The 27,797-nt window shown below is 44.3% G+C and overlaps 9 protein-coding genes across 9 annotated transcripts; 5 read left to right on the top strand and 4 right to left on the bottom strand.

Moving 5' to 3' along the window:
• Positions 1-214: 214 nt before the first annotated feature.
• Positions 215-625, top strand: PAAG_12078 (hypothetical protein; the record flags this gene model as incomplete). Its single annotated transcript, XM_015847615.1, has 2 exons — positions 215-406; positions 512-625. The coding sequence occupies 2 exons, from the start codon at positions 215-217 to the stop codon at positions 623-625; spliced, it is 306 nt and encodes a 101-aa protein (XP_015702765.1).
• Positions 626-1,750: 1,125 nt separating this feature from the next.
• PAAG_12079 (hypothetical protein) lies at positions 1,751-2,244 on the top strand (the record flags this gene model as incomplete). The annotated part of the gene is made up of 2 exons (XM_015847616.1): positions 1,751-1,889; positions 2,063-2,244. 2 exons carry the CDS (start codon positions 1,751-1,753, stop codon positions 2,242-2,244), a joined length of 321 nt encoding a protein of 106 aa, XP_015702766.1.
• A 3,654-nt stretch (positions 2,245-5,898) lies between these two features.
• On the bottom strand, positions 5,899-7,521 carry PAAG_05660 (hypothetical protein; the record flags this gene model as incomplete). Its single annotated transcript, XM_002792329.2, has 4 exons — positions 5,899-6,774; positions 6,833-6,996; positions 7,070-7,421; positions 7,489-7,521. 4 exons carry the CDS (start codon positions 7,519-7,521, stop codon positions 5,899-5,901), a joined length of 1,425 nt encoding a protein of 474 aa, XP_002792375.1.
• Positions 7,522-8,140: 619 nt separating this feature from the next.
• Positions 8,141-9,421, top strand: PAAG_05661 (zinc ion binding; the record flags this gene model as incomplete). The annotated part of the gene is made up of 2 exons (XM_002792330.1): positions 8,141-8,421; positions 8,473-9,421. 2 exons carry the CDS (start codon positions 8,141-8,143, stop codon positions 9,419-9,421), a joined length of 1,230 nt encoding a protein of 409 aa, XP_002792376.1.
• Positions 9,422-11,303: 1,882 nt separating this feature from the next.
• Positions 11,304-14,355, bottom strand: PAAG_05662 (DOM34-interacting protein; the record flags this gene model as incomplete). The annotated part of the gene is made up of 3 exons (XM_002792331.2): positions 11,304-13,932; positions 14,014-14,268; positions 14,339-14,355. The coding sequence occupies 3 exons, from the start codon at positions 14,353-14,355 to the stop codon at positions 11,304-11,306; spliced, it is 2,901 nt and encodes a 966-aa protein (XP_002792377.1).
• A 270-nt stretch (positions 14,356-14,625) lies between these two features.
• PAAG_05663 (ARP2/3 complex 34 kDa subunit) lies at positions 14,626-15,961 on the top strand (the record flags this gene model as incomplete). The annotated part of the gene is made up of 6 exons (XM_002792332.2): positions 14,626-14,687; positions 14,802-15,330; positions 15,399-15,534; positions 15,609-15,709; positions 15,766-15,814; positions 15,882-15,961. The coding sequence occupies 6 exons, from the start codon at positions 14,626-14,628 to the stop codon at positions 15,959-15,961; spliced, it is 957 nt and encodes a 318-aa protein (XP_002792378.1).
• A 548-nt stretch (positions 15,962-16,509) lies between these two features.
• PAAG_05664 (aspartyl-tRNA synthetase) lies at positions 16,510-19,416 on the bottom strand (the record flags this gene model as incomplete). Its single annotated transcript, XM_002792333.1, has 1 exon — positions 16,510-19,416. One exon carries the CDS (start codon positions 19,414-19,416, stop codon positions 16,510-16,512), a length of 2,907 nt encoding a protein of 968 aa, XP_002792379.1.
• A 1,983-nt stretch (positions 19,417-21,399) lies between these two features.
• Positions 21,400-22,680, top strand: PAAG_05665 (hypothetical protein; the record flags this gene model as incomplete). Its single annotated transcript, XM_002792334.1, has 1 exon — positions 21,400-22,680. The coding sequence occupies one exon, from the start codon at positions 21,400-21,402 to the stop codon at positions 22,678-22,680; it is 1,281 nt and encodes a 426-aa protein (XP_002792380.1).
• An 840-nt stretch (positions 22,681-23,520) lies between these two features.
• Positions 23,521-25,883, bottom strand: PAAG_05666 (hypothetical protein; the record flags this gene model as incomplete). Its single annotated transcript, XM_015845643.1, has 2 exons — positions 23,521-25,010; positions 25,103-25,883. 2 exons carry the CDS (start codon positions 25,881-25,883, stop codon positions 23,521-23,523), a joined length of 2,271 nt encoding a protein of 756 aa, XP_015699869.1.
• Positions 25,884-27,797: the final 1,914 nt, after the last annotated feature.

A 27,797-nucleotide genomic window follows, 5' to 3' on the forward strand; every position in this document is an offset into this window, starting at 1 on the left:
ATCATTCAACTGATAAATGAATGTTTGATCCAAGTTTGATCTGTGTTTGATCCGATTATGCTAGATTAGTGAGTGAATGTTCGTGAAAGGAATTACTAATTTCAGGCATTAGTCTGTTACATCATTCCACCCCAACCCCCAAAACCAGAACCCCCCCTTCCTAAATCCAATTCAGAGAATTGTTCGGTGACTATGTGCTTGGTTTATATGACTCATGGTTGCGAGCGCTGGCTGTGGGCGAAATGCCCGGGTGGCAACATCGTATGCAGACACCTCACGCAATTCGGTCGACCATATCCCTCCCGGGGATGTTCGGAACTCTCGGGCGGCCTGCACTGACATGGAGGATTCCAGTCCATTGGCTCGGGCTCCAGCTCGGGGTAGGCGTGGTGACAAGTGTGATGGAGTGAATGAAACATTTCAGCGACCCTGAGCTGCACGGAACTATGAGAGATCACTGTTCATTTGATGACCGACATCCTACGCTTTGATTGAGCAATTCGAAACTCAGGTTCTTGCTCAGCATATTGATCTTGACAGCGTCGCCCCAGTTTTGACCTCCAGCTTCCAAAAAGTTTACGATCAAACTCCGGAAGGTAGTTCGCCAAGATGGTGTTTGGCTTGATGCGTAGGATCTAGGAAGAGCGCGTCAAATTGACGAAACACATTTTCAGGTGTATGCTGCTCCTCAAGGTGGGAATCCATCCATAGTTGGAACTTCACAAGAGCGTCCCCATCTAGTCGACTATGGGATATATCACACTTGGTTTGACAGGGAATCAATCACAGGACCATCAACACTGAGTTTGGACAACTGCTTTTGATTTCCAGGCGAGGTATAGAGAGACATTGCTCTTATACTAGATAAGGACGGGGAATCATTCCTTCACCAGCTCATCGCGTGACGTGCTGAATGCTGAACGATTCAATTCATGCAGCTGGCGCTGCAGCTCAGCCATCCGCATAGCTTGCTGCTGCACCAGTCTTCGAAGATCAGCACTGGTATCAGTGGAAGCCCACTGGCATATGCTCAAAGGGAGGTTCGTAATATATTTTTATATATCAATTCTCACGGATGCTCGCGTCCGACCTTCTTGTATTTCTCTCTCTCTCTCTTAGGCACTCAGGCCTTATTCAAGGACGATTATTGAACGAATTCATACTGTAATTGGCGTGCTACAGAATATGTACTAGCACTCCCCATATACAAAGGACGAATTCGTTGGGGCAGGAAAAGAAGGAAGAATTCGTGAGTGTGAATTCAAGAATGAATTTATAGTATGTGGATCAGGGCGGAAGAAGGATAGTCCGACCGTACATCTGGTAAATGAATGTGTTTGATCCAATCGTGCGAGATTAGTGAGGGAACGTTGATGACGGATATCGCGTTCGTCCGTCCGTTCGGTGATCCTCCCATCCATCCAAGGGGGGTATTAGCCAACAAATGTCTGGTGAACGAAAGGAACTACCAATCGGGCGTACTCTTTGCTTATGCTCTATGATCTGGTATACAGAATGGCTTCACTGGGATGCCTGCAGTCCAGAAAACTTGGCTATTTGAGAAGAAGATTGAAATGATTGTGAAATCAAAGGAATCCGACTCAGGCATTTATCAAGTGTTTAATTGCCATCAGGCCTGAATACATTCATCTAGAATATCAAGTGGAGGATTTCATGTGTTTTAACAGACTTCTTTAGCAAGGAGGGAGCTTCCTTTGTAGGAATCCCATAATGGATCAAATTGAGAAGGATGAGAAAACTCAAGATCTCGAATCAGCAAAAAAAGGATAAAAAGGACAAGAATAAAGACTTCAAGCCCGAAAGAAGAGGCGGCAATGCAATCAAAACATGCTACCACTGCCGGAAGACCGGCCACATCCAATCTGAATGTTGGTCAAAAATTTCTGTAAAAATGTCCTGCCTTGAAGGGTGATGCTAAAGAAAAGGACAGAGAGGAGACGGGCTCAGCCCCTGGTTCATATCATTGTCGAGCAGTTATTCTGCAGAGCGGAGAGAAAGTCTATTCCAGCGGCCAGACTGGTGGAGATAACCCGGGTCCTAGACTCTGGTTCGGGAGCTCATGCCACACCTCACAAAGACCTCACAGAGAGATCATCGAGATTAAGCCACAGAGAGTTGATGTCATCTGACATCTTGGAAATGGCAGACAAAACTACGGGCCCCACTACGGCTGCAGGAAAGGTTGATATACCCACGGGAGGGGGCGAGAATCCCATTGAATGACTTTCAAATGACACGTCCACCATTTTGCACCATGAAGCCAGAGATGAGATTCTTCGTTGATCTTGGGGGTGGCGGCCACTACACTATACTATACGATGGGAAGGATGTGCCTACTTGGGAGGATGCCAATCAATCAAACGGATTCATGAAGTCCGTAGCAAAGCCTGCGTCCGTTGATTTCGCTGATGAAGGCAGTCTGATCTTGTGACCCGGAGTGCGTGTAAGAGGAATACAAGAATAAACAAATAGCGGTGTGGTTTTTGCTTTGGATTTTCCAGTTATGCTCTGCCCGTCCCTGTTCGGGAAATCGGTGTCTGATTGTTGTAATTAATTTTTCTTGCAGACTCGAAGGATTTGAGCTGAGCCAGCAAGGCGCGGTGGGAGAGCTGAGTGAGCGCCGTAGCGTGGTTGGTAGGAGTTGGTAGGAGTGGGGCGAGTGGATACTGCCGGCTGCCCTAATCACGTGTCCACACACACACACACACACACACACACAGAGTTTAGATTTCGGCTACGGAGTTAAAGTGGTTATTTGAAATCTCTTGTATTGGGAGGGCAGCTGATCTCTACGCGGAATCACGTGCGTGGCGGACGCCCGTGGCAACAGGCCAGCTAGTACGCCAAGTCCCAACAATTAGTTCTCACACCCTCCAACCAACGTTGTTGTCCTTTATAAATTACTTTGTCTTGCTAACGAATTCTCACATCTTAAGGTTTAATTTAGTGGAGGAAACTTTATTCTATTATATAACTTAAGTAGTTAACTCATTCTCTATTCTCTAACTGTGTAAAAGTATCTTTCAACCCTTTTAGATCTTATAAACATTAAAATTAACAGAATAATACTTATGAAAACTTAACTTTATTAAAATTATATAATATCTTTTAATAAAATCTTTTACTTTTTTATTATATGTTTATTATTTTAAATTAGGCAAATATTAATTTATAATCAATTTAAAAACTTTTATATTAAATTAACTGCTAATAGTTATCAATATATATATAATTTTAATTTGGATTTTAAAATATATAATAAAATAATATTGAAACATAAAGTTTATAACATTATCACATAAAGTTGATTATATAAAAAATTAAAAAAGTAAATTTGACTAGTTAAAAAAGCAGATGATTATATGTCTACAAAAAGAAAAAATAACTAGGAATTAAAAGTACAAACTATTGTATAGAGAATTATATTCATTTTCACTAACTCAAATACATTAAGAATAAATCACTGATTCTCTAAATGATAAATCAGATAATTATTTATATAAGGTTTTTATCAAATTATTATTTTATATAAAATACTATAAGGTGTTGCTTTATCTGATTAGAAGAAATAAAAATATTTTTTAAATGTCATTAGCAATATAATTCTCATAATCTTCTGCAGATAAAATCTCTGTAATCATCTTATATTAAAAAAAAAGAAGAGAAAAAATCACTACTATGATATCATAAATTATAAAAAAATAGTGATAGTGCAGAGAAATCACTCATAAAGTATAAAAAAAATAATGATGTCATAAGAGTATTTTGACAAGATCTCATGACCTTTTCATGCAGATCATTTTCTTGTGATCTTTCTTTAATTAAACTTGATAAATTTGAGAAATTAAGCAATCATCAACTGAAATTTTTCATATTAGACATATCTATTTATTTCTTAGATTTATTGACAAATTCTAGCAATATGATCAACTATATTACACTTGCTGCAATGCAACAGAGCTCACTTTATAGATGACTGGTTCAAATCTCTACTCTCTCTTGTACAATTTGATCAATTGCTTAATCTCTAGTTATTTCTTCCTCAACTGATAGAGCTTCATTCTGAGTTATAAACATATGAACTTGCTTTTTCTTGTACTTTTCTTCTCAACTGCAGCTCTCAGCTTCTTGTTTTTCTTTTGCTAAGATAGTAGCACTATGTATGGCCAGTTAGTTAGCATCTTTTAATCAACTGATTAAAGACTTGATTTGTAAAATTGAATAACTGTCTTATACATTATTTAATCTTGCTGCTTTGACATTCTAATCTCTTTATATTTATAGATATTTAAAAAATATAAAATGATTTAAATTTATGAGAACTTCATAGAGAGATAGAAGTATAAAATTAAATATATAAATTTATATAAATTTTATTCAAATTATATAGTATTAGATTTATATTTTAAAATATATTATTAATAGTAAATTTATTATTTTTTTTTAAAATAAAGTTATAGAAATTTTTTTATTAATATAATTAATTTTTAAATTTTATATAATTTTCAATTTTTTATTTATATATTTTTTTTAAAAAAAAGTTTAAAATAATTCATATTTAATGATTAATTATAATAAATAAGATGATTAATATATTATATAAAAAGATATAATAAATTTTTTTATATAATATTATATAAATTTAAAATTATTATTATTTATAATTAATAATCTATATCTGTTAATTATTTAATTAATTAATAATTTTTTATATTAGAAAATATTTAAATTTATAGTTTTTCATATATTAAAAATAATATTTAATTAAGTTAATTTTTTTAATAATTATTATTTATTTTTAATTTTTTAATTATAAAAATATTAATTTATCATATTTTAAATTAAAATATTATTTAAATTATTGATATAATTTTATAAAAATTATAAAATATTTTTATTTATAATAATATATTTTTTATTATATTTTAATTAATTAAAATTATTTTTATATAATTTTAAAATTTTTATAATAAATTTTTAATTTATTATATTTTATATACTTTTAATTTTATAAATATATTAAATAATATATAAATTTAAATAAATATAAAAAAATAATTTATATAAGAAGATAAATTATTATTTTTATTATAATATAATATATTAAATTTAATAAATTTTTTAAATAATTAAATAATTTTATTTTATATATTTATAATTTTAAAAAAGTAAATTATTATTTATTAAAATTATTTATTAAATAAATAAAAAAATTTTTAATAGAAATAAATTTATAATATTTATATTAAATATTTTATATAATATATATTTTTATATTTATTTATAAAAAATAATATACATAATATTTTATATAATTATATCTTTAATATATTAAATATTTTAATATTATTAAAATTTTTATTTATATTAATTATTAAATTTTTTTTCTTTAAAAATAATAAATATCTCATTTCAAAAATTTTTATTAACATCATATAATTATTATAAAAGAATGAAAATTAAGCATTATTTATTGTATATATATTTTTTTAAATATCATATATTTTATGATTTGTACTTCATAACTAGTGTAAAGTTTTGAATAATATCAGGCTCTGTATTTTCTTAAGACCTCATTATATAAATGAAGTTTATTGAGGAATATGAAAAAGTTTAGAATAGATCTTGCACTTTTCATTAAACAGAGGAGATTATTAAATGAATTGTTAATAAAGCAATTTGAGAAACCACCGGCATCAAAAATGAAAATTTTTACCGGCCAACCCGCGCAATGGCTCGTAGAAACGCCGTCTATAAAACATGTACATAATAATCCTTAAAATAACTAAATCATGGAAGAGAATAACTGCATATTTAGATAAGAGGTATATAGTTGATAATAATAATAGATTTGGATGGGAGCAAAATAGCCTCCTTTTATCCAAGTTTCTCCCAGCCCGTTTCGCTGTTCGTCCCACTGCTATGAGAATCCCAATTCGAGTCAACTGGTGAGCCGTTGCTCGCCGAACGCAGTCCCAGCATCCACCCTACCAACCCACCAGGAACAATATTCCCGACAATGGAGTAAGTTCTGGACCCTTTGCCAACGTAAACAGTGGCCTTCTTTCGTCTGCGCCTGCCAAACCACGACTTGGGGACGGGGGCAAGGGCGTCAAAGATCGCAAAATGTAGTTCTCTGGCCGGAGAACCATAAACTGCACCGGCTAATTTTCCAGCTTTGCTATCGATGCTGGACAAGTACGATGAACCGTACGCGGCCCTTTGCCGCGGCTGCCAGGTAAGGACCTCTGTTCCTGTATTTTGATTGTGGCCATTCCGGAACCGGCGGCCCAAATCGATATTTCCAAGTTTTAACTCGATCACTTCAACGCCATTGTTAGAGCTGTTGTTAGCACGCTGCAGAAGTCGGAGCTCTTGTCGCAGGCTGGTTGCAAAGCCAGATAATCCCCGAGTTACTGTGACTTCCGGGCTTGCAAATGGCGCAGATAGTGAGGACTGTATTGAAGGTGAAAGCAGGACTATTGAGCTGCTATTACTTTTCAAAGTAAGAAGTGGTAGGAGGAGCTGTGTTGTTAGTATGGGGTATAAAAGACGAGTATTTATAGTGTCAACCCAGTTCGCTGCTGGAATGGTTGAAACAGGTCCCGTGGGGAATTTCGAAGACGGTATGATGATCAAACCGCTTAGCTGGCAAACATGTGGTGGTATTCCAGCCACAGGAGACTGAGGTTGAGTGATTAAGGACTGAATAATATGCAGAGACGGATGGATCCCCGACGAAGTCAACGGCGCCTATGTTTGGTTAGCCTGTTATCCAACGACATTATACAACATGAGGTTTCCTCTATACAGCTGCTAGATCAATCCATAAAGACCGGATATCTTCCCGACCCTCTGCTTTCACGAGATTTTCCTCTTCTAACGAAGTGACGGTAACAAAGATGATAAAGCCACGGCGCTCGAGATCATTCGCGACAGACTTGGTCATAGGCTCATTCGGGGACCCGGCGATAACTATTTGAATATGTCAGCGCTGGCCAACTTAAAAAATATTTCACATTCTAAGCTTCTCGAAGTCTGTACCCACCAACGATCTCCTTGCGAGCACCATTACTGGCACTTCGGGCTTTTCTTTTCTTGATGCTAAGCTTTTTGCTTCCATAGATCAGGAGGGCACCAGTTCCGACGAATGCGACGATGGCTGCCGTCCAGGCGCGGTTTCTCGACACCCATGCTTGAACACGGTCGAGGGACGATGGTGGTGGAGGGGGCGAGAGAGGTTCTGATGCGGCTTTCCCAACAGGCTTAACTGCTGACGGTAACCAAGATTGTCGACATAGCGCATCTCGGATAGCTACTGCGAGCTGATCCACGTGTTGATTTACTGAGTCCGCAACCTGGGACGAGTACTTTTTCACATGGTTTGGGATGGTAGCAAGCTGGGGTTGGCAAGATATTTGTGTTAGCGATCATCACCGGAAATAAGACAGTGGCGTCGAAACTCACGTAGTCAAAGAAGAACTCGTCGTCACTCGTCATTATGCTTCAGAGATGATAGCCGCTATAGAGTTGGACTGGGAGAAGTACAAGGTGTTTCAACAACCGTTCGGCGTCCGCTCCCAGGAAATCTTAAAAATCTACGAGTGACGATGTCAGTATTTGCGCGTTATGCCCCATCCCACCGCCTTCGGGGAGGCTGTTCTGGATCGGGGGATCATCTCCAACACGTGACATATACGCCCGGAAGGCTGAAGGGAAGATGAACTTCGATTCTTTGATGCCCCCCAGATTATTGGATATACAGGAGACAGTAGAACACCGTGCATTCCATCGTTTTTCTCTCCGCGGACGGGTCGGCAAGGTTGGGTGGATTTGTCATCCGTTGATTAGCTAAGCCTCAGCCACTCACTCCGGCGAAATAGCCTTTAGTTGCTGACAATGTAGGCATCTAAGCAGCCTCCGCTCCGCAATTCTCTCCCAAGGCATATATATATCTTTCTCTTGTCTTTAGTTTCCATCTCAGTCTGCAAGTTCGATTCCCATATTTTGAAACCTTTCTTTTTCTTTTTCTTTCTTTCTTTCTTTCTTTCTTTTTTTGGATCTGATAATTATTTATAATATCCCTTTCTCCGTTCTGTTCTTGTGAACCTGCTTCAAAATGAGGGAGTTTGACCCTTTGGTCTCCGAGTTTGAGCATCTCAAACACAAACCACGAGAGGCGGAGGCCCTAACAACTCTGCGGAAAATCGCATCTCTTGTCAAGCCAATAATGCGCCAGCGTGGCTGGAGAGTCGGTACGCTTGCTGAATTTTATCCAGAGCGCAGTCTTCTTGGAATAAACATAAATAGGGGTGAGAAGATATGCCTGCGGCTAAGATATCCGTTTGACGACAACCAGTTTCTCCCTCTAGACCAGGTTCTTGATACTATGCTTCATGAGTAAGTTGCCAGTGATCGCGTATGGATACTTGCAGGGTTTAACATATCCAGGTTATGCCATATTGTCCATGGCCCTCACAACCAGGAGTTTCATGCTCTATGGAACCAACTTCGCGATGAGCATATGCAACTTGCTCTGAAGGGTTATACCGGTGAAGGTTTCTTATCTGAAGGCAAACGGCTCGGTGGGGCAAGGATACCCATCCATGAGGCTCGCCGCCTTGCCCGTGTTGCAGCTGATAAACAGAAGACCCTTACAGCTGGGTCCGGGAGGAAAGTCGGCGGGACTCCCATTCTACGTGGCACAGACATGCGGAAGGTTATTGCAGATGCGGTCCAGAGGCGAATCACAGTAACAAAAGGTTGTGCTAGTGGAACGAGTGAAGGAAAGAAATTGGCAGATGAGGCATCGAAAAATGGGTTTAAAACAAAGGCGGAAGAAGAAGACGCGAATGAACAAGCTATCATACAAGCGTACATTGATCTGATTCAGGAGGAAGAAAGGGAGCAATATGGAAACTCATATATTGCCCCGAGTCCCTCCCACCCTGCTGGTCCCCGCTCGTCACTGCCGCCTCCACCCGTACCCCAAGATACGAAACCTGTATTCAATTCAACGCCACAACGAAAGCCGTCCGATAGTCCCCTTATAGATCTGACAAATGACCACAGCGTCGACCCAGAGAGCTGGGCATGCCCGATATGCACCCTTGTGAATCCTTCAAACTTTCTCTGTTGTGATGCATGCGCCTCGGAACGACCGCAGGTGTTTAAGTCCCCTGCCCCCGATCGTCCAGTGCAACGGCCCCGTGCTGAACTGCGACATCCCACTGGTGGAGCATCCCGAAAACCGCCGGACAAAGCCATACATGCTCTTATGTCACTGGAAAAGAAAACCTCCGAGAAGCCTCTTGGCTGGGTATGCACCTTTTGTGGTACCTTCATGGAAACGAAGTGGTGGACTTGTTCTGCATGTGGGACGATGAAGCAGTCGTCATGATGTTTGGGCTTCCACTTGCCCTAGGCCGTTACGCGATGATGATATTTTTTACGAATTATGGATGTGCGGGATCTAGCGTTTGGATGCTTCATTTTAAGGAGTTTTGCTTTACTCGGAATATAGCGTTGCGTAAGGGCATTCTGAATCATCGGTTGAATATTACATTAGAAGGTCTTTTCATCGCATACCCAGCTTCCCTCACACAAAATCGCACAGTCATAATTGGTTAATGCGAAATCCCCTATTTCTTCAATAGCTTTGATATCCTGGGGTTCATCATGGTAAGAAGAGTTAATTCTAGAACATACGATCATAGGGGGTGGAAAACAGGGCCTCTTGTCCGCTCCGCTGCTGTAAAGTAACCACGGTTTTTGCCTCATAATAAGCAAAATGCCTGCGCATTCCTCAGACTTTTTGAAGTTAAAATATATGTACGCATTCAGTGAAACACTTTAGTTTATAATTTTATTATTATTTATTTATTTATTTTATTTCATGTATGAGAATCAGAAATATTTTGTGATTAAAAATTTATGATATTAGAGGACATTTTTTTGATCGTTTTGTTCCGGGAAAATGTAGAAACTAATACTCAAAAAAAAGAAATTCACCTGGGTGATTGCGGAGGTATTGCTGCACGTGATCCTAGGATTAGACCAGGTTGGAAATTTTGTTCGAGTTTTCTCAACATCTGAAACTCTTCAACAAGCACACAAACAATTGAAACAATAACGGATTTTCCCTATGAAGTCCAGCACTGGCTTTGTTATCCAAAAGGCTCTAATCCTAATTAGCAATAATAAGTGAGAACCCATCAATTTCCCCGGCGATACCCTTTCTCCTCCGTGCGAAAGGTCGGCCAATTCCCTATCCCTATTGCCTTATTTACCTGCCTACCCACAAACTTGACATGATGAGATACATCCAAGAACCGAATACAATTTTAGGAAGAGCCGGAAGAGGTATGACATGCCGTCACTATCAAACTCAATGGGGCCGCAAATGCAACACGTCCCCAGCTGCAGATTTGGAAAAATTTCCCCTCCTCCCTTCACTTTTCGATTTACATCGTCATATGTTCATTGGGAGGTGAGGAAGGGCGTGAAATTTCCCGATTTTCTGCTATGGGATGGCGTTTGAAGTTTCATTGAGGGGCGGTTATTTAATTAACATGTCGTCGGTGCTTAGAATGGTTCTACTGAGAAAAGTAAAAGAGAAAACACAAGCCGTCGCAATGTACCGTGTGATCTTATTTGCTCTTGCTCTCTCTCCAATGAGGAGCAGGAGTTGGGATTATGCGGTGATGTTGTGGCATCTTGTTTTGTCTTGCAATTTCACCATCATTTAATATTTTGGGTTGTCGAGTATGATGGCTAACTTGTGTTGGTGGAATGGTATCTAGGTTACAGCAGATCTCCCTGCCAGCAAATATGGAATGGACGCATTGGTGAGGTGAGCTATTATACTGAATCCTGCGTTCATGTGCATGCTGGTGCTCAATGGCTGGACTAATCCTACCGAGGCCAGGGTGGATATTCCAACCATACTCGATATCAAGCCGGTCTGGTTGATTTCGGGAGTAACTGCAACAGCTGATATTCCCTCTAATGTGTCAAAGCTATATAATTTTGGAGATAAAAGTTTTTATTAATATTAGCTGATTAAAAATTAAAATAAAGGAAGAAGATGTTTTCATGGATGAAAGTTGATTGCTTCAATTAAATCTATCCCATTAAAACTTGCCCTATTTGAGCCATTGTGTTTTTAGACCAAGAGAGACAGTTCCTATCCAACTCCCCTTCAATGTAGACGCTACAAACAACAACTGAAAAGATATAAATGTATATGTAACACTGAACCCACTCAAATGAAATGCATTCTCTTACGAAACGTTCACGAAATACCGTTTTTTACTCCCTCCTTTCTCCCGTTCTTCTTCCTTCTCCCACAATTCCTCATCAACGTAGTCCGACCGCCCCCGCTGCCGGACCTGGTTGCTTATAAACTTGAGCGCAGCGATGTTAAATCCCATCTCATCTTTCTGCTTGGTAAGGACACGAAGAAGATTCCCCCGAATACCATCAAGCATGGGCCTCATCATTTTGCTCGCGACAATCTGGCGATGATGCGTCTTGAGCATGAAAAACAGGACGCGACAGGTAAGTGGGATTTCCCACCCGTTCTTTGCCCAGATATTTATGAATGTGAACAGAGACGGGAGTTTTGAAAAGGGGAGAACGAGGAGGGCATCTTGGAGTGCGGCTGCTGGAATCTTTTGTATGACTCTGAGCACATGGCGTTCAGCAGAGATGTTGCCAAGAGCTAAATATACCGGGTTGCGAGGCGGTGGTGCAGCTTTGGGATTTGTTAGTTTCAGCTCATTCCATTCCTGCAATAGTTCGATGTCCTCCATGCCTAGATCGAGGGCCTCCACGATTTTCTCACCCGCCATGAGAGTCGTAACAGTCTGCTTGCCAGCTGCGACTGCCTCGGCTTTATGCTCCCCTTCTGCAACCTCGTCGTCTCTATCAAGTGACGTTGCCAGTGTGCTGTCATAGAGCTCTTCGAGTTCTTTCTCCCGTTCTTCTTCCAGGAATATTTGCTCATCGGTTTGCTCCCATATACGTATACTTTTATCATGGCTTGCACTAACGATGAATTCTCCAGAGCGGCTAACGGCTAGAGACCATATTTCGCCATGATGCCCTCCAAGCTTTTGGATCTGCTCAAATTTATCGCCGTCCCAATACTTTATTACATGATCCTTGCTAGCGCTGAAGAAGTGATGGCCGTTGCCTTCATTATTGTTGGGTATGAAGGCTACTGCCATGATGCTGTCTTGATGTGCGAAGAACGCCTTGTGGCAATCGCCAAAATCTAAGCCCCAGAGTCGCACATTCTTATCCGCAGAACAGGTGACGATTAACTTGCTGTCGTATGAAATGTCCATGTTAAGGACGGGAAGTTTATGGCCATACAAAATCAGGAAAAGCTTCAAGGTATCGACGAAAAAAACCTTGACGGTATTATCCAAAAGAGCAACTGCAATGAGTCGCGCATCGGGAGAGAACCGAATACTGAGGATATCGTCGTTTACTTTAAGTGTCCTCGTGTGAACCAGCTTTAGTCGAGGAGTCGTCCGTTTCGTGCCAAGAATCTCCTCTTGCACAACCTTGAAATCCCAGAATTTAGCGGTCTTATCTGCACTTCCAGTAACAATGGATTTTCCATCTGGATGAACATGTAGCGCCCATATCGGGCCCTCGTGTGCTTGTATCGTATCCAATAACGTAGAAGAGGCGATGTCGAACATTTCAAGGTCCCCGTTTTTATTACCCACCACCACTATTTTGTCTCCGGGAAGAAAGGCAGAACATAAGGAGTAGCCGCATTCCAGAGTTCGCAGGCAGGTTTGCGTCCGGACGTTCCAAATTTTCAAACTTCCATTTGAAGCAGATGACAGCATCCTATCGTCAGAGCTCAATGCAAGCGATCGAATATCCGTACGGTGGCCAGGCATATCCACAGAAAATGTGCGACTGTACTCGGTCTCATCGCTGTCTTTCGTTTTCCGTTTTTCAGCAGCAGTCACACGGTACACCTCCAATTGGTTGTTCGTTGTTGCAGCAAGTAACTTAAGACCCTTCCCGCCCATCCAGTCCACGGAGCGAATCTTCCCGCCCGTTCTGACAATAGTATGGGACACGAACACCTCAGATATTGGAGCTGAGGAAATAGGGTCTGATTTATCAACATCTGCACCATTCTCCAACTCGTTCTCACCGCCTTGCTCTCCAGCCTTTTCCCTTCTCCGTTTTCGCTTCCTTACTAGACTCTTCTGCACCTCTGCCTCTGTACGTATACGCCAGATCTCTATCGATTTCTCAGCTCCATGAACCGCAATGTAATCTAACCGCGGGTGGAAGTGGATGCCAATCGTTCTGTCCTTGCCCTGTCGATACAAATTGCCTCGGTCCACAAGTACTTTGCGCCCATCCGTTGCCCCAGTTTCTTTCGCTACTGCGTCCATGGCATTTGCATCAATGGACCACACTCGAAGTTCACCATCGTTACCCCCAGTAATACATCCACTCTGGTCAGGTGAGAGTCCAAGAGACCAACATTCTCCATTGCTCTGAGCGACATGCGTTTCGATACAGTGCTGGGACAAAAGATCCCAGATTTTGATCAAAGAATCTTTCCCCGTACTCAAGAGGAAGCGGTCCTGGTTATTGCTGCCTGGTATTATGGAATCACCGTCACCGTCAACGGGGCTCGATCCGGTCAAAAAATTGATGGATGTTATTTGATCTGTGTGTCCGCGTAGTTTTACAATCCCAACCTCAGCGATTAAATCCCATACTATAATATCTGTGTCCTTGGAGCCACTGGCCAGCCGCACTCCTGAACCGTCAAATGCTAGTTGAGTAACGGCAGTTTTATGGCCATTGAAACAAATCATAACCGTCGCCAGTCTCGAGTCCCATATTCTGATTGTGCCATCCTCATACCTATTTTTACCAATGTATCGTTAGATCTTATTTAAAATTATATTTTCAGGTTGGAAGGGGTGGGAGGAGAGAAAATCTTACCCAACGGCAAAAATGTCCTGATCCGTCTTGCTTTGCGAAATAACCGTAACTTGTGCACTACAATCGATATCCCGCCATTTGCTAAGCAGTTCGCCCTTTTTTACATCCCAGCAGATGACTTCCTCTCCTGCGCCAACGACTGCTCGTCCTGCGCCCGTCTGGCGAGTTTCGGCGGAGACATATTCGTCGGGCGTCCAGACCGCATTTGATGATGCAGAAGCAATGAGTCCAAAAGTCTTTGATGGCTCGAATTTCCTAATATATTAAAATAAATTAGTTCCTGGAAATTAAGTAGGGGAATTGTTGCATTAGAAGCTTCACTTACAAGTATGACTTGACCATTTTTGCGCCTGGCAGCGTGCAAGCAGAAATTTGGCAGCTGTTAGGGTTGCGTTCTCTCACAGCGCTACATTTCTTGGGCGGAACGGAAGCTACGGCTGGCAGCACAGACCAATGTGGCAGGTGTCCTTCCGTCCATCTTTCGTCAGTTGCTTGCGGTGATGCTTGCTGATCAACAGTGCATCAAACAACTGCCTGGGGAGGTATATCTCTGCCATTCGTCTCACAGAATACGCTTTTCGGTAAAGTTGTCATGAACCCCAGTCTGCAATCATGCTCCTTCTAGATTATCAAAATGTCCTGATCCAATCCCTCTTAACCGAGCGGTTCTCTGGGTATGTCGCATCACTCCCTCCGACCCCGCTAACTCTGATACGTAGTCGCCTATCGCCTCTCGGTATGCGGAGCCATCCACAAAATTGTCAACTGCTAATGTGTTTCTGCCATAGAGCCCCCCCAGTATCCATTGATCAAGTTGTTTCCGACTTCGACGGCGTAACTTTCCACCTCTCTACACCTGAAACGAAATCGAAAATCCTCATTTCCATCTCCGTCAAATGCTTCCGAGAACTGGTGCAGTACGGGGCACAAAGTGTTCTGGAGAGGGAATATGGCCCGTTCATCGTCTCCCCGGAGCCCGGATATGATTTTTCAATTCTAGTGGACCTGGAAAATCTCCCAGCTGAACCGGAGGCTAGGGAAGACTTGGTGAACCGTATCGCGCTCATGAAACGAAATGTGATGGCTGCCCCATTTGAGAAAGCGTTTGACGAATGCGCGAAACTGCAAGAGGAGGCTGCGAGATTTACCTCTGAATCAGCGCCCCAGGGTGTAAAGGAAGGTGGAGAGGTTATGGCGATCCATTATCGGGAGCAGGAGGCAATATACATCAAGGCCAGCCATGATAGAGTGACCGTGATCTTCAGCACAATTTTCCGAGATGAGACTGATAAGATATTTGGCAAAGTATTTTTGCAAGTATGTTCCGCATCTGCTGATATCACAGTCTCTCGGGAATCATGGCATTTTTCTGACATATCATACAGGAATTCGTTGATGCGAGAAGACGAGCGATCCAGAATGCACCCCAAGTGCTTTTCCGCCATGACCCCCCTCTCGAAATCCAGGGAATTCCCGGTGTTAAGGCTTCCGGAGACCACGACTTCGGTTACATTACTTTTGGTACTTTTAATCCCTTGTTACCCACCTTCCTTTCTCTCTGCTATTCTGGAAACTAACATCTCAATCTCACCTAGTCCTCTTCCCTCGACACTTAACTGTTCAACGACGCGGCGAGAATATTTCCCACATCCAAACCTTCCGTGATTATTTCCACTACCACATCAAGGCTTCAAAGGTACTCATATAATCTTGATTTATTTACATTATCTTATCCGCTAACCGCTGCAACAGGCCTATATCCACACCAGAATGCGGAGACGAACAGCAGACTTCCTGCAAGGTACGTACATACCGTTTTCGTATCAAGTTTAGATCCAGTTAAAAGAATCTAACAATGCAAACCACAGTTCTCAATCGCGCCCGGCCGGAGAATGAGGAACGGGAAAGAAAAACCGCAAGCGGCAGGACATTCCGAGTGCAGGGTTGAAAGTTTTGCAGTGCAACTAGAGCTATGGACTTTCTCTATCCGTTGGCGCAAGTTTCCGAGCGGGTTCTTCTTTGTCGTTTATATTTTAACTTACCTCACAATTTCGCCTGTTTTTATCAAAACGTATCAATATATTTGGCCAGAACCGCCGTTAGAACCCCATGCTTAAACTTAATGCTTTCTAGCTATCAACAACACCACGTCGCCGATGGTTGATATAATTGTTCTAGTCTACGGATAGAACGAAGCAAGGAGCAGAGTAATTCCATCAAGCTTAGCTATGAGAAAGTAGAAAATCCACATCTAGAATATCATGATATGCATTCATATATATAACCGCACGTATCCAAGTGCAAAGCATCTCGTTGCATTATTTCTAAGGGGAAACCAAATGAGCAGGTGGAGTGTGGTATGGACAAAATATTGAAAGGGGCAGGTTCATAATCGATCACGTGTGGTCATTAGTTATCAGCCGCAAAAAAACATCCCATTCAGGTAGACATCATATCATCATCATAACCATCATCAAGAATCCTTACAAACAGGAATCAATCTTCCAAAAAATTCAAAATAGCCCTGATACCCCTCGAACCCATTCCATTGCGCGGGTAAGCAATGTAAAGCGGCTCCTCATACGCACCCAACTTAACTCTAAACTCCGTCTTGCGATTCAGTCCAAACTGCTTGACAAGCGTATCGTACGTGCTCTGCAGCAACTTAGCCTTTGCCCCAGACATGTTGTGTCCCTGTGTTAGGTGGTTCGACGCCCCGGCACCGAAAGTGAGTGACTTAATGCCAGACTTAGCCACAGACTGAATCGCATGGGTGATGAGGGACTCGATCGCCCCCGACGGCGACCCAGGGAAGTCCAGGCTGTATTTGATCTGCATGCTATTCCCCGCCAGCCGGGCCAATGCGACAAAGGCACAAATAGTCCCTTCCTTGTCGACGGCGTAGTAGTACTGGTAATTTCGCGTGTCTCGCCATGGCTTGATTTCCGAGAGATATATCTGCGGCCCCTTGCGGTGGGCGCACCAGTCTGCGATGCGTGCGTCGATTTTCGAAGTCACGTCTTCTGGCAGTGGTTTATCGGTAGGGATAGTAAGGAGTTTGATGCCCTCGCGCTCCGCGTGGCGTATTTTCTTGGAAATATCCACGTCTGCTGCTGCTTGGTTGCGGGATGGATCGATGCGTGCCTCTCCAATGCAGGAAAGAGTGCGCCAACCCAGCTTTTCGCCCAAGACCTCTTCGAGGGGAAGTGAGCAGAGGATCCAAATGGGTTTCATGTGTGTTTCGCTTTTGAGCCAACGGAGGAAGCGGACGACTACTTTGTGGTATTGACTGGGGTCGCAGAGCGGGTTGCCTGGAATGATTGCGAAGCCGTGACTGCTGGGAACGTACGCGACGGCGGCGCCAGTGCTGTGGTCGCGCCAGATTTTATACTTTGGATCTGGCCATGATGTTGACGTTGCGTCACCGTAGTTGGCGATGAGTTCCTCCAGTGGCTGGAATTCGCGGTGCTTATCGGTGTTGTTCTGGTGTTTATTTTCTTCCTTCTCCCACGGAGGTTCGATAGTGGATGAGTCTGGGTATGGGAGGATGGATGGGACTGGGATGGCAGGGAAGCTCTTAGGGTCTCTGTGGAACATAGAGGCCAGTCGAATATTTCCCAATTTCAAGATCAACATGATTAATCTTTCCAGACCGATGCCAGCACCGGCGTGAGGTGGAGCACCCCAACGGAAGCCCTCCAGGTAGTCCTCCATTGTTAGGGGATCGATACCAGCGTCTCTCATTCGTTTCTCGAGTATCTTTTCATCGTGAATGCGCTGGCCGCCGGAAACAATTTCTTGACCCCTGACGAAAATATCGAAAGAGTTGGTGAATTCAGGGTTCTCAGGATCTTCCATAGCATAGAATGGCCTTGCAACCCGAGGGTACTTATCCAAGATGTAATAATCGGTGTGATATTTCTCCTTAATCAATTCGCCTAATCTCATCTCATCTCGAGTCCCCAAATCTTCGTTGGTTGGAAGTTCTTCACCATCCCGGCGCCATCCACTGTCATTAAGAAGTTTAATGCCGTCTGAGAACCGGATAACTGGAGTCTTATCTAACCAAACCAGGTCTTCGTGGGGGAACTGATGCTTGATGATATCCACCTCTCGTCGGTATCGCACATAAATTCCTTTGAAAATTTCTTTGAGGACGCAGTCGATAACTTCAAGCGCTTCGTGGTAGTGTTCGTCGATCGCCATTTCAATATCCAAACCAGTATATTCTGTCAAATGGCGATGGGTATTTGAATTCTCCGCACGAAACACGGCGCCAATCTCGTACACACGTTCGAAGTCGCTCGCAATAGCCATTTGCTTAGCGAGTTGTGGACTCTGGGCCAGATATGCCGCTCTTGAAAAGTAGTTGACCTCGAAAACGCTAGCACCAGACTCGGTAGCGGAACCCTGAAGTTTCGGCGTATGAATCTCAATGAAGCCTTGGGAATCCAATGCACTGTGGAACAGATTGCTGACTGCACTCTGAATTCTAAATATGGATTGGGATGCGTCAGTGCGCAGGTCCAGGATACGGTTGGAAAGACGGGTCTTGTCCAGAATGTGATTGCGCCGCCCATCGTGGGTATGTTCCTCTCTAGTTGTGAGCTCTGCTTCGTAAACACTGAATGGAACCGGTTCCTCCCTCCGAACGATGACATGAAGCTTCTCTATATCAAGCTCCACGTCATGGATTGTGCATCCAACAACAGGCACTAGTGACTTGCTAAGCTTCCCTTTCACCTTGACAATCGAGCCGACACGGATATGCTCAGCCCATTGGATCATAAAAGTAGATACTTTCCCAGCTTTTTCTGCTAGCACTCCTTGAAAAGTGATGATCTGTTGTCTAAAGACGATGAAAACCAATTTCGATGACATACGTCGGACATGATGCACGCGGGCCCTAAACATCACCTCCTGACCTACCAAATCCACCGTGATATTGTCAAACTTAAATAGTTTCTCCCGTGGGCGCTCTCTAGACTGCATCAATGGTAAATCTCCATAATGAGCCTTTATCTCCTCAGTTTCTTCCCTCGCCGCCTGCTCTTCACGTTCCTTCCTGCGTGTTTCAGAGTGTTCCCTAAGTTCCCCGCTCAATCGCGTTCTCGATTCCCGTTTTTGTCTCCGTGCCCTTCGTTTCCGCTCATTCTTACTCATGCCTTCGCTATCATCGCTGTATAAGTCATCACTGGAAGATGCGATATCTTTATCAAGGAAGAAGCTAGCTAGGCTTTTCCGAGTCGGGGAATGTTCACTGTCAGAAGACGGCCTTGCTGTTTCCTTCAGCTTTGTCAGGGCTGTTTTGATAGACATGTTGATAGACAAATTCCTTTGGTGTTTTTCGGTCGATTTGGAGGATCGTTCCGCGACGACTGGGAGGGCGGGTTCGGCCGCCATTTTAACTCTGGAAACCACTCAGTGGTATTTGGTCCATGCCAGGTCCAAAGATACAAGGAGAACAACCAAGCTTCGTGTGAAAACGACGTAACCGCTGCCGATTTCTTGATTTGGCTCTGATGGCCTAGAACAACTAGTGTCAAACGTGGCGACAGGGGTTGGTCAGAGAGATGAGGGTGAAATGAGCGAAGAGGAGATACATCAACACGTACTTGGACAAGAAGGATCCTTGAGATCTGAGAAAATTAAAACTTCAAGGTATGCTGAGCCCCTATGATCAAATCCTTCTATGCTTCATAGCTATAAACCATGTCAGGTCTCAAAAAGTTGTTCCTGGGGCTGTTGGAATATATAATCAAAGGAAGAGCCGGAAGCGGAACCCCATTTCGTCATTTCTAAGCAAATGCAAGGCATCTCCCGGATTTCGGATATAAAACGACTAATAGTAATCCAAAATGACCGAGAACGAGACGGAATGCACCAGAACAAAATGAGAGCGGGTACCGGATTGTTGCTCTTTGGGGCTGACTACTCAAAAATGCCAGGGATTCGGCAAGTCGGATGGCATCGTAGGTGCGAAGGTGTTCTTCACAAGTCGATACAATCGTCATATAAGCCCCACACAAGAATATGAGTCATCAGGCCTAAATCTCACGATAGATGTCTCCTTTTTGTTTTCTTTCTCGTTTTATGTTCATTTTACCAATGACAGCCCGAGAATGTAAAATTGGTTTTGACGGGCGCAACAAATCCGGAGACTTGCGGGCTCTCCGTGACAGGCGGGGAAATGATGTCATGCTTATGTCACCGCTGTTTTCCTCGGTTTTTTAACTATCTGACCAACAACATTATTCATTCATCAAATCTTCAATCCCCTATGCCTACGTGTGAATAGGGTGGATGGCTAACTATGTATATCGGCGCGGAAGTGGGTTGTCGTTATAGCACTTGACCGAACAACGGGAGAAAGACCAAGGTGCCAGCCAGCAAAGAAAACGCCGATCGTTGAAGATCATGACAACCCATCATCATAAAAGGGTGTAATTGTCTGCTACAGTATTCGCAAAAAGATTCTTAAAGCAGACGCCGGACTCCCTAGACATTTTCTATCAGACATACTTAGCCTCCTTTTAACTTCAAGAGTCTATCGACTCTCGGAAGATCAATAACTATCTCAGCTGATACTCGAATCCTTCCGTGGGGTAGATTCCCAGGAGATGGCCTCACCTGCGACACTACCACAGTGGCAACTTTTTGTAGTTTATTTGTTTGCTGTATGTAAACAGCAACAGAGGGCCCTTATGGTGTGAATCAATGCACAGCGGTTCAAAAATGGAAAATGACTTTCTTCGTTCGATTGATCTGTCCCGTCACCAAGTCTGCTGTTTCGAGGCTCCCAAGGCAAAACGTGTGTATGTACTTTGTACGTCCATACCTAGTGGAGGCCCATAAAGTTGTCTGTCTTTCACGGCATTGCGATTCCGGCAACTTCGCCACATAAGTGTTACAAATGCAACTTCGTGGTTGGGGGATTTCTGAGAGAGAAATCCCAAAGTAGCTAAAAGGCCCTGAAAGGCAGCTAGGTGACGTTAGAGGAGGCGTGCGACAGGAAATATAGATCTGAGAATTGGCTCCCATTGTGCCCGCCCATCAGAAGTCTGTCAACCATGAAGCCTCTCGAATGCCTGACCGACTACACAAGTTGAAACTCCGCAAAACCGGGCAGTGGCAGGATGACGTAATCCCGCTCCTCCTTGGCCGGTTCACTCGTTAAACCTTCCAAACCTCCGCACGACGTTAGACTTCGAGATCTCAAACTATACACCCATCCGTTTTCCATGGTTTACATCTTCAAAGGCACCGAACAATGTAATTGAGTTCGAGATAAATCAGACAAATCACCTGTATATCCAATAGTTATCCCAACATTCGCTCGCTCCGATACTCCCCCACGTTCGTTCTTATGCAATCCATCTCAAGGTCATGAATATATTATGCATTACTGGACCAAGAAAGCAGACCCAAAATGACCGCCAACAAGCCAGTCGCCTATGGCTGCGCATCAAAGCCACAACCCTCCGAATCCTCATGAAAATCGGCATGATATTGCACGGCTACATTCCATTCCCCAGTCCGCCCATCCCATGCTTCACCAGAACCATTAAACCTTCCTCCTCCCCCATCTCTTACGTGTGCTCTCCCCATGTCCGTTCTCTTCCCTCCTTCTCTAAACTAAAAGATATGATAACCCTCCACTTCTACACACCGGCCAACTACCAGACCAACTCCGCGGACGGTAAAAGATGGCCCGTGGTCGTAAACTTCCACGGCGGCGGCTTCACTATCGGCTCTGCAACTGACGATTGCCGCTGGGCGCGAATAGCCGTGTCTCGCGCCAAAGCTGTCTTTGTGAGCGTCGATTATCGTCTGGCACCTGAAAACCCGTTCCCGGCTGCCGTAGACGATGGCGTTGACGCTCTGCTCTATCTAGAAGCCAATTCCGAAGCGCTCTCGCTTGATATGAGCCGCGTGAGTCTCACAGGGTTTTCCGCGGGGGGGAATCTGGCCGTCACCGTACCGCTGCGGTTATATCGTCGTACCATCGAACTGCATCACCACCATCACCAGCAGCACCAGCAACACCAGGACCAACAGCAGGAGCAATTTTCAGGTGTATATACTCCAGCAAGCGGATATAGCTACGAAGACCTTGGCCAAATTGACTCAAACCAGTTCCTCCTGAGCCACCTGAACCACTCTACACACTCCCTTCCACAACCAGAAACTCACCACCCCCCAGCCCAAGCCCCAACCCCCAGCATAAACTTCCAAAGCATCTTCGCCTGGTACCCAATCCTCGATTTCGTCACAACCCGCGAAACCCGCCGTAACCGCTCCAAGAACCCCGACAAACGCCTCCCGGGCTTCCTCACAAACCTCTTCGACGAGTCCTACGTCCCCAGATTGGAAGATCGGGTATCCCCCTTCGCCTCCCCGCTGCGTGCAACGGATACCATGCTGGCAGAGGCGCTGCCGGCGGATGTGTTTCTGTACGTGTGCGAGTGGGATATGTTGTTGGAGGAAGGGCAGGAGTTTGCGAAGAAGTTGGAGGGTTTGGGTAAGAAGGTGCGGTCGATGATGGTGGCGGGGCAGGGCCATGCGTGGGATAAGAGCGTGAATCCGTTGAGGGATCAGGAGGCTGTGGATCTTTTGTATCAGGAGGCTTGTGAGGAGATGAGGGGGATTTTTGAGAGGGGGAGGTAGAGATAGATGAAGGTTTTTTTTTTGGGTTCGGTATATGCATACATATCTGTTGGATTTTTCATTTTCTTTTATACCTTTTTTTATATTTATATTTATTTTCTTGCATTTTGAAGAGGTGCCTGTTTTATAGACTACTATTGGATTTTGTATTAATGACGGAGTATAGAGCAGTATAGTTTGTATAGTTTATAACGTCAGTTGATTTTTTTTTTCGGGCTATCAAAGTTTCATCTCCTTTGAATGTATCTGTTCATTTCCAACGTGGATTACAGCTAATTATCCTATTCTTCTGTCTTGATCTAGTGTCCAGGTACAGCACCTACATTCCACCAACAGTGTAACTCAATCTCGTGTTCACATAAAGACCCCCCTTCGCCATACTTTTATTTATCCCAGGTTTGCTCTTCTCGCACTAAACAGACTTGTCCAGTTTTCAACGACTTTGGGGCAAGACGAACGGACATACACTCGCCAGGAAAAATGGGAGATAGGGAGTAACCAAATAATCACAAAGTAAATAAATAAATAAACAAACATAAAAAAAAAATTAAAAGAACAAAATAAAACGCTAAGCACGAAATGGAATGTAGACAAAAATGTTCTCAAAATAAAACTTGATAGTAAAAAAAAGGATAAAAAGGGAAATGTCCAAACCCCAACAAATCATCCCAATAAATGTGACCAATCCACCCCCTCAGTATATGGAAATGAAGCAGATTTCGAAACATCATTCTAGGCAACCAAATTCAATAGAGAAATCGTCAAGGGAAGAAGAAGGGGGGAAAAAAGAAATGAAAGAAAGAAAGAAAGGAACGGGGGCCCAGGTCAGGAGCCGCAAGCCTAATCCCCATCCGACCCGCTTTCCTCCTCGCTCTCACTAAACCCCCTCTCACTCCCTTCCCCATCTCCATCCCTCTCCCCCTCCCCCCTCTCATCCACTCCCGGAATCCCCTTCCACTCCAAATAATCCCCAACAATCCACCTCCGACTCCTCGGCAAATGATACGGATCAAACGGAAAATACGCATCAAGCAGCGGCCCCGCATCATCATCCGCTTTGATCTCCCTCTCCACCTGCCCAAACCGCGACTCCAGCGCCAGCGTCGTCAGGTTGCGGAATGAAGAGATGCGGAGCCTCTTATTCGTCTCGATGAGCGGGTAGATGTACATGAGGGAGAGGTGGTGGGTGAGCCGGGCGAATTCGGAGACGATGGAGGGGGAGCAGACCTTTAGGGGGTTGAGTTTGGAGTAGATGGTGCGGCGGAGGAGGTTTTTGATTTGCGGGGGGAAGTGGACGTCGTCGAGATCCAAATTGTTAATGTGCGGGGAGGAGGAGGAAGGAGGAAAGGAGAGGTCGTTTTCCAACGCGGCGTTGGTGAGGTCGCGCCAGCGGAAGCAGAAAATGTAGAGGAGGGCTTGGGCGGTGGAGTAGAAGGGTCCGTAGCGTTTTAGGTCCGGACCGCGGCAGTTGGGTTCGTATTCGGACTGGAGGCTTTGGAGATGCGTACCCAGCAGGTCGAAGACGTCACGGACGACTTCGCTGGAGACGCGGGCGCCGCGGGCGACGAAGCTAGCGAGGTAGGCGGCGGCGTATTGGCGGAGGATTGTTGGTTGAGATTTAGAGAAGATGATTTGCACGCAGGTGGTGGCGAAGCGGTCGATGAAGATTGGGGAGGATTGGGAGTAGTGGAAGAGGAGGAATTGCGTGTGGCGGGAGCGGTAGGTGGGGAGGATTATGGTTTGGAAGTGGGCGAGGAGAAGGTCGTTGGCTGTTTCTTTTTCGTCGAACGTGCCATTTGTGAAGGGTGAGGAGTAGTATTCGAATAGGATGTCGATCATATAGTCGATCTTTTGCTTGGTTTCGGAGCGCTTTTTGGCACGCTGGGTTTCGGTATCAGCCATGCCGTCATCGTCGTCGTCACTGGCGGCAGTCTCAGTATCTGACTCATTGCCATCCTCATCACATAATGCAATTTCCTCAGGGGAGGACATGTCCGGGACATTGTCGTCGTCTATATCCTCGTCTGCATCCTCTAGATCCACTTGAAACTGCACGTCGAGCTTGACAAGCTTCTCAGTAATCAGAGCAAGGATTTCCGAGCGGAGTTCAGGAGCGTAGTCTATGATCTTAATGATGTTCCGTGTATAGATAATATGCGCCTTTGTGGAGTCTGTGTCATGCGGAAAACTAGATGCAATCAGGGGAGACAAAGCGCTGCTGCCGGCGGGAACAAGCTGAACGATATAACTGGTCGCCATGTGAACTCGGGCGTACATTTCCGACGGATACACAACAGGGAAGCCAGGGAGCTTTCCAGTGCGAGGATCAACTGCACAGGAATAGTTAGTTAGCCCAGGCTATTTCCACAAAATCGAGAAGTCCAAAACAGAATCTCAAGAGAAAATGGATAGCGAAACTCACTCTGCCTCAGCCCCACCACCAGCATCCTCAACACGGAATTCAAATACGTCCCCCTAGCTGCCGCCAGTGTTCCCAGAAACCTCACAAACAACCTGACATATCCTTCATCCCTTCCCAGCCACTCACTAGCCAGCACAGCATGCACAAGCCCACTACACCTCCCATCAAGACTGGACACGTTGGAAAACAGACCCAGCAAGTAATTCCTCAACACCTTCGGGGACGGGACGTCATACACAGCCGACCCATCCTCCTCCAGCTCCTTCGGATCCGCCGTAAATATCTCCTTGACACGATCGTACAACTCGCTATCGCCATTTAGGTGGCGCTGGATAGCCCTTCGGACCTCCTCGCGTACCATCGCCGTACTCTTCTCACCGTTCATGCCGTTACTATTGCCATTACCATTACCATTATTATCACTAGCATTATGCAAGTCCATTTCGAACTTGACACGGGCCCGTTTCTTCAACGGTAATGATGGGCGTGTTATGGGACTTGCAGCTCCGTCGTCGTCGTCGTCGTCGTCGTCGTCGTCGTCGTTTCCATCCCCATTCGCATTCCCGTTGCCATCATCGCATTCTGCGTCGGATGAGGCGGGTATGTCTGCACTGGCGGATGATGGCATGCTGATATCGATCCTCTTGCGCTTCTGGCCGATGATGCTCGTGGTAGAGGAGGAAGAGGGGTATTTGAGGATGGACTTTGACGGTTTCAGTTTGGAGCAGATGGAAGGGGCAGTAGCCATGGCTTCTTCGATGACGGGGACTGCAGAGACCATTTTCGCAGGGATCTTATTTCGTATGGGGCGTTCTCAGTTTTAATCGAGATTTTTAAAAGATTTTCTTCGTCCTAGACGCCCGGAAGGATAGGTGGATATCGTCACGGCAGTGTCAGATCAGGCAGGCCGGATGGGATGGGGGGAGATGGATAAAGGAGATATGAGATTTCAGATATGCACAGCACTTCCCGGAAATCCGCAGCTGTATATATGGATATAGATTGATGTACGGATAAAGCCGTGAACGACAAAAACACGCAGGCCAGAACTGCACCACTACACAATTTTCACGCACGGTTAGAGGTGGTTCTGAATTTCCGAATCTCTCCCTTGCAATACAATCTAGGAGTATATAATGATATTAAATTCAACTCCAGAGGCGGCGCCCGTAAGCAAATAATGCACGAAGAGGCAATTGGATGACGCAGAATCATATTCTCATCGTGGTGTCCCCTCTCCAGTGACGTGGGCTAAGATTTGACATGAAGAGGGAATTTAAATCCCCCTTTGCTTTTCCTCTTATTATATAGCACCCGAGATGGGATGTAGATAGCAGTAAAAGTAGAAGAAATGAAGAGGGGAGAGGGAGAACGTCGACGACGATGCAACAAGTTTTCTGGGTGGTTGGTTGGTTGGTTGTTGTTGTTGTTGTTGTTGTTGTTGTTGTTGTGGGAAGGTTTTCTTTTTTCCCGATGTTTTGGAGCAGCGAAAAAAAGTTTGTCAAAATTGTCCCCCACAACCGAAAGGCGGTGAGGGAGCTGCCCAGCCTAGCTACAAAGCTCCAAGGAGCCGCGAGCAAATTGTCACTCTCACTCGCGGAGCACATCGATTCAAGTTGCAGCGGGGTGGTTTTCCCCTCTCTTTTTCGAGAATTAACTGTTCTCCTTCGTCTTCCACCTTTTGCGCCTTTTATTAAAATATCCAAATACGTTTTACACATCCGATACCCGTTTCCCTGTTCTGTTCTCCGACAGGTTATGATACATACAAACACCCACGTGACCTCCCAACCCCTGGGCCGCTCATTCAAACCCGCTTGTAACGCATGAGGCAGAGCAACTAAAAGGAACCAACCAGTCAAACGTCTTGTCGGCAAGTCGTCACAGCATCGTGGAGAGCGGACGAGAGACCACGCAAACCGAGATATGTAATATTTAGCCAGCGCAAAACACAAAAAAAAAAAAAAACATATCAGGTGAATTCGGGTCCCTACCTTCACCCTGGGTCAGAGCCATTGTCATTGTCACTACGCCACAACGCTTCCACCGCCCCAACCCACGCAACGCAGAGGCAGAGGGGTAGATGGAGGACAATAGAGAAGTGCGTGGAACCCCAGTTTATGTCGGGACTGGCACAGACAGGCACCAGGGGGTAACTTGGGTGAGCCTCGGGTTGGATACTGTACGTAGTAGCCACTAGGCAGGAGAGATAAGGGCGAGAGGGAGGACACAAGGAGGGGGGGGGTTGTAGGTGGAGGTGTAGGTGGAGGTGGAGGTGTAGTTGTGGTGTAGTTGTGGTGTAACAGAGCCTCCACATTATTCGATTCAGCCATGAAACTGCAAAAGTTGTAACTTCGGAGGAAGGAAAGTCACGTCGCATACAAAACAAAGAATGAATGAAAGGGATTGAGAAAATGAAGAGATAAATGTACTACTGGTTAGGGGCTTTTTGATTCTGCTGGCATTCTCATCATGTTACAAATCTCTCTCAGCGCAAACTGGCAATTGTATTGTCCCGCCCATTTCAATGAGTGGGGGGAAAAAAAACACTGAAAAGCAGCAGGAAAAAAAGAGTGGTCAATGTAACAATATTTGATACATTAGAATCGAAGGATTTTCCCTTCTGTTAAAAACTTGGTGTACTCGATATCATGAACAAAGTGAGGTGGGCTTTCGAAATAACACGTTAAGAAAA

Source organism: Paracoccidioides lutzii, assembly GCF_000150705.2.
Source record: "Paracoccidioides lutzii Pb01 unplaced genomic scaffold supercont2.15, whole genome shotgun sequence".
In the NCBI taxonomy this organism is placed as follows: Eukaryota; Fungi; Ascomycota; class Eurotiomycetes; order Onygenales; family Ajellomycetaceae; genus Paracoccidioides; species Paracoccidioides lutzii.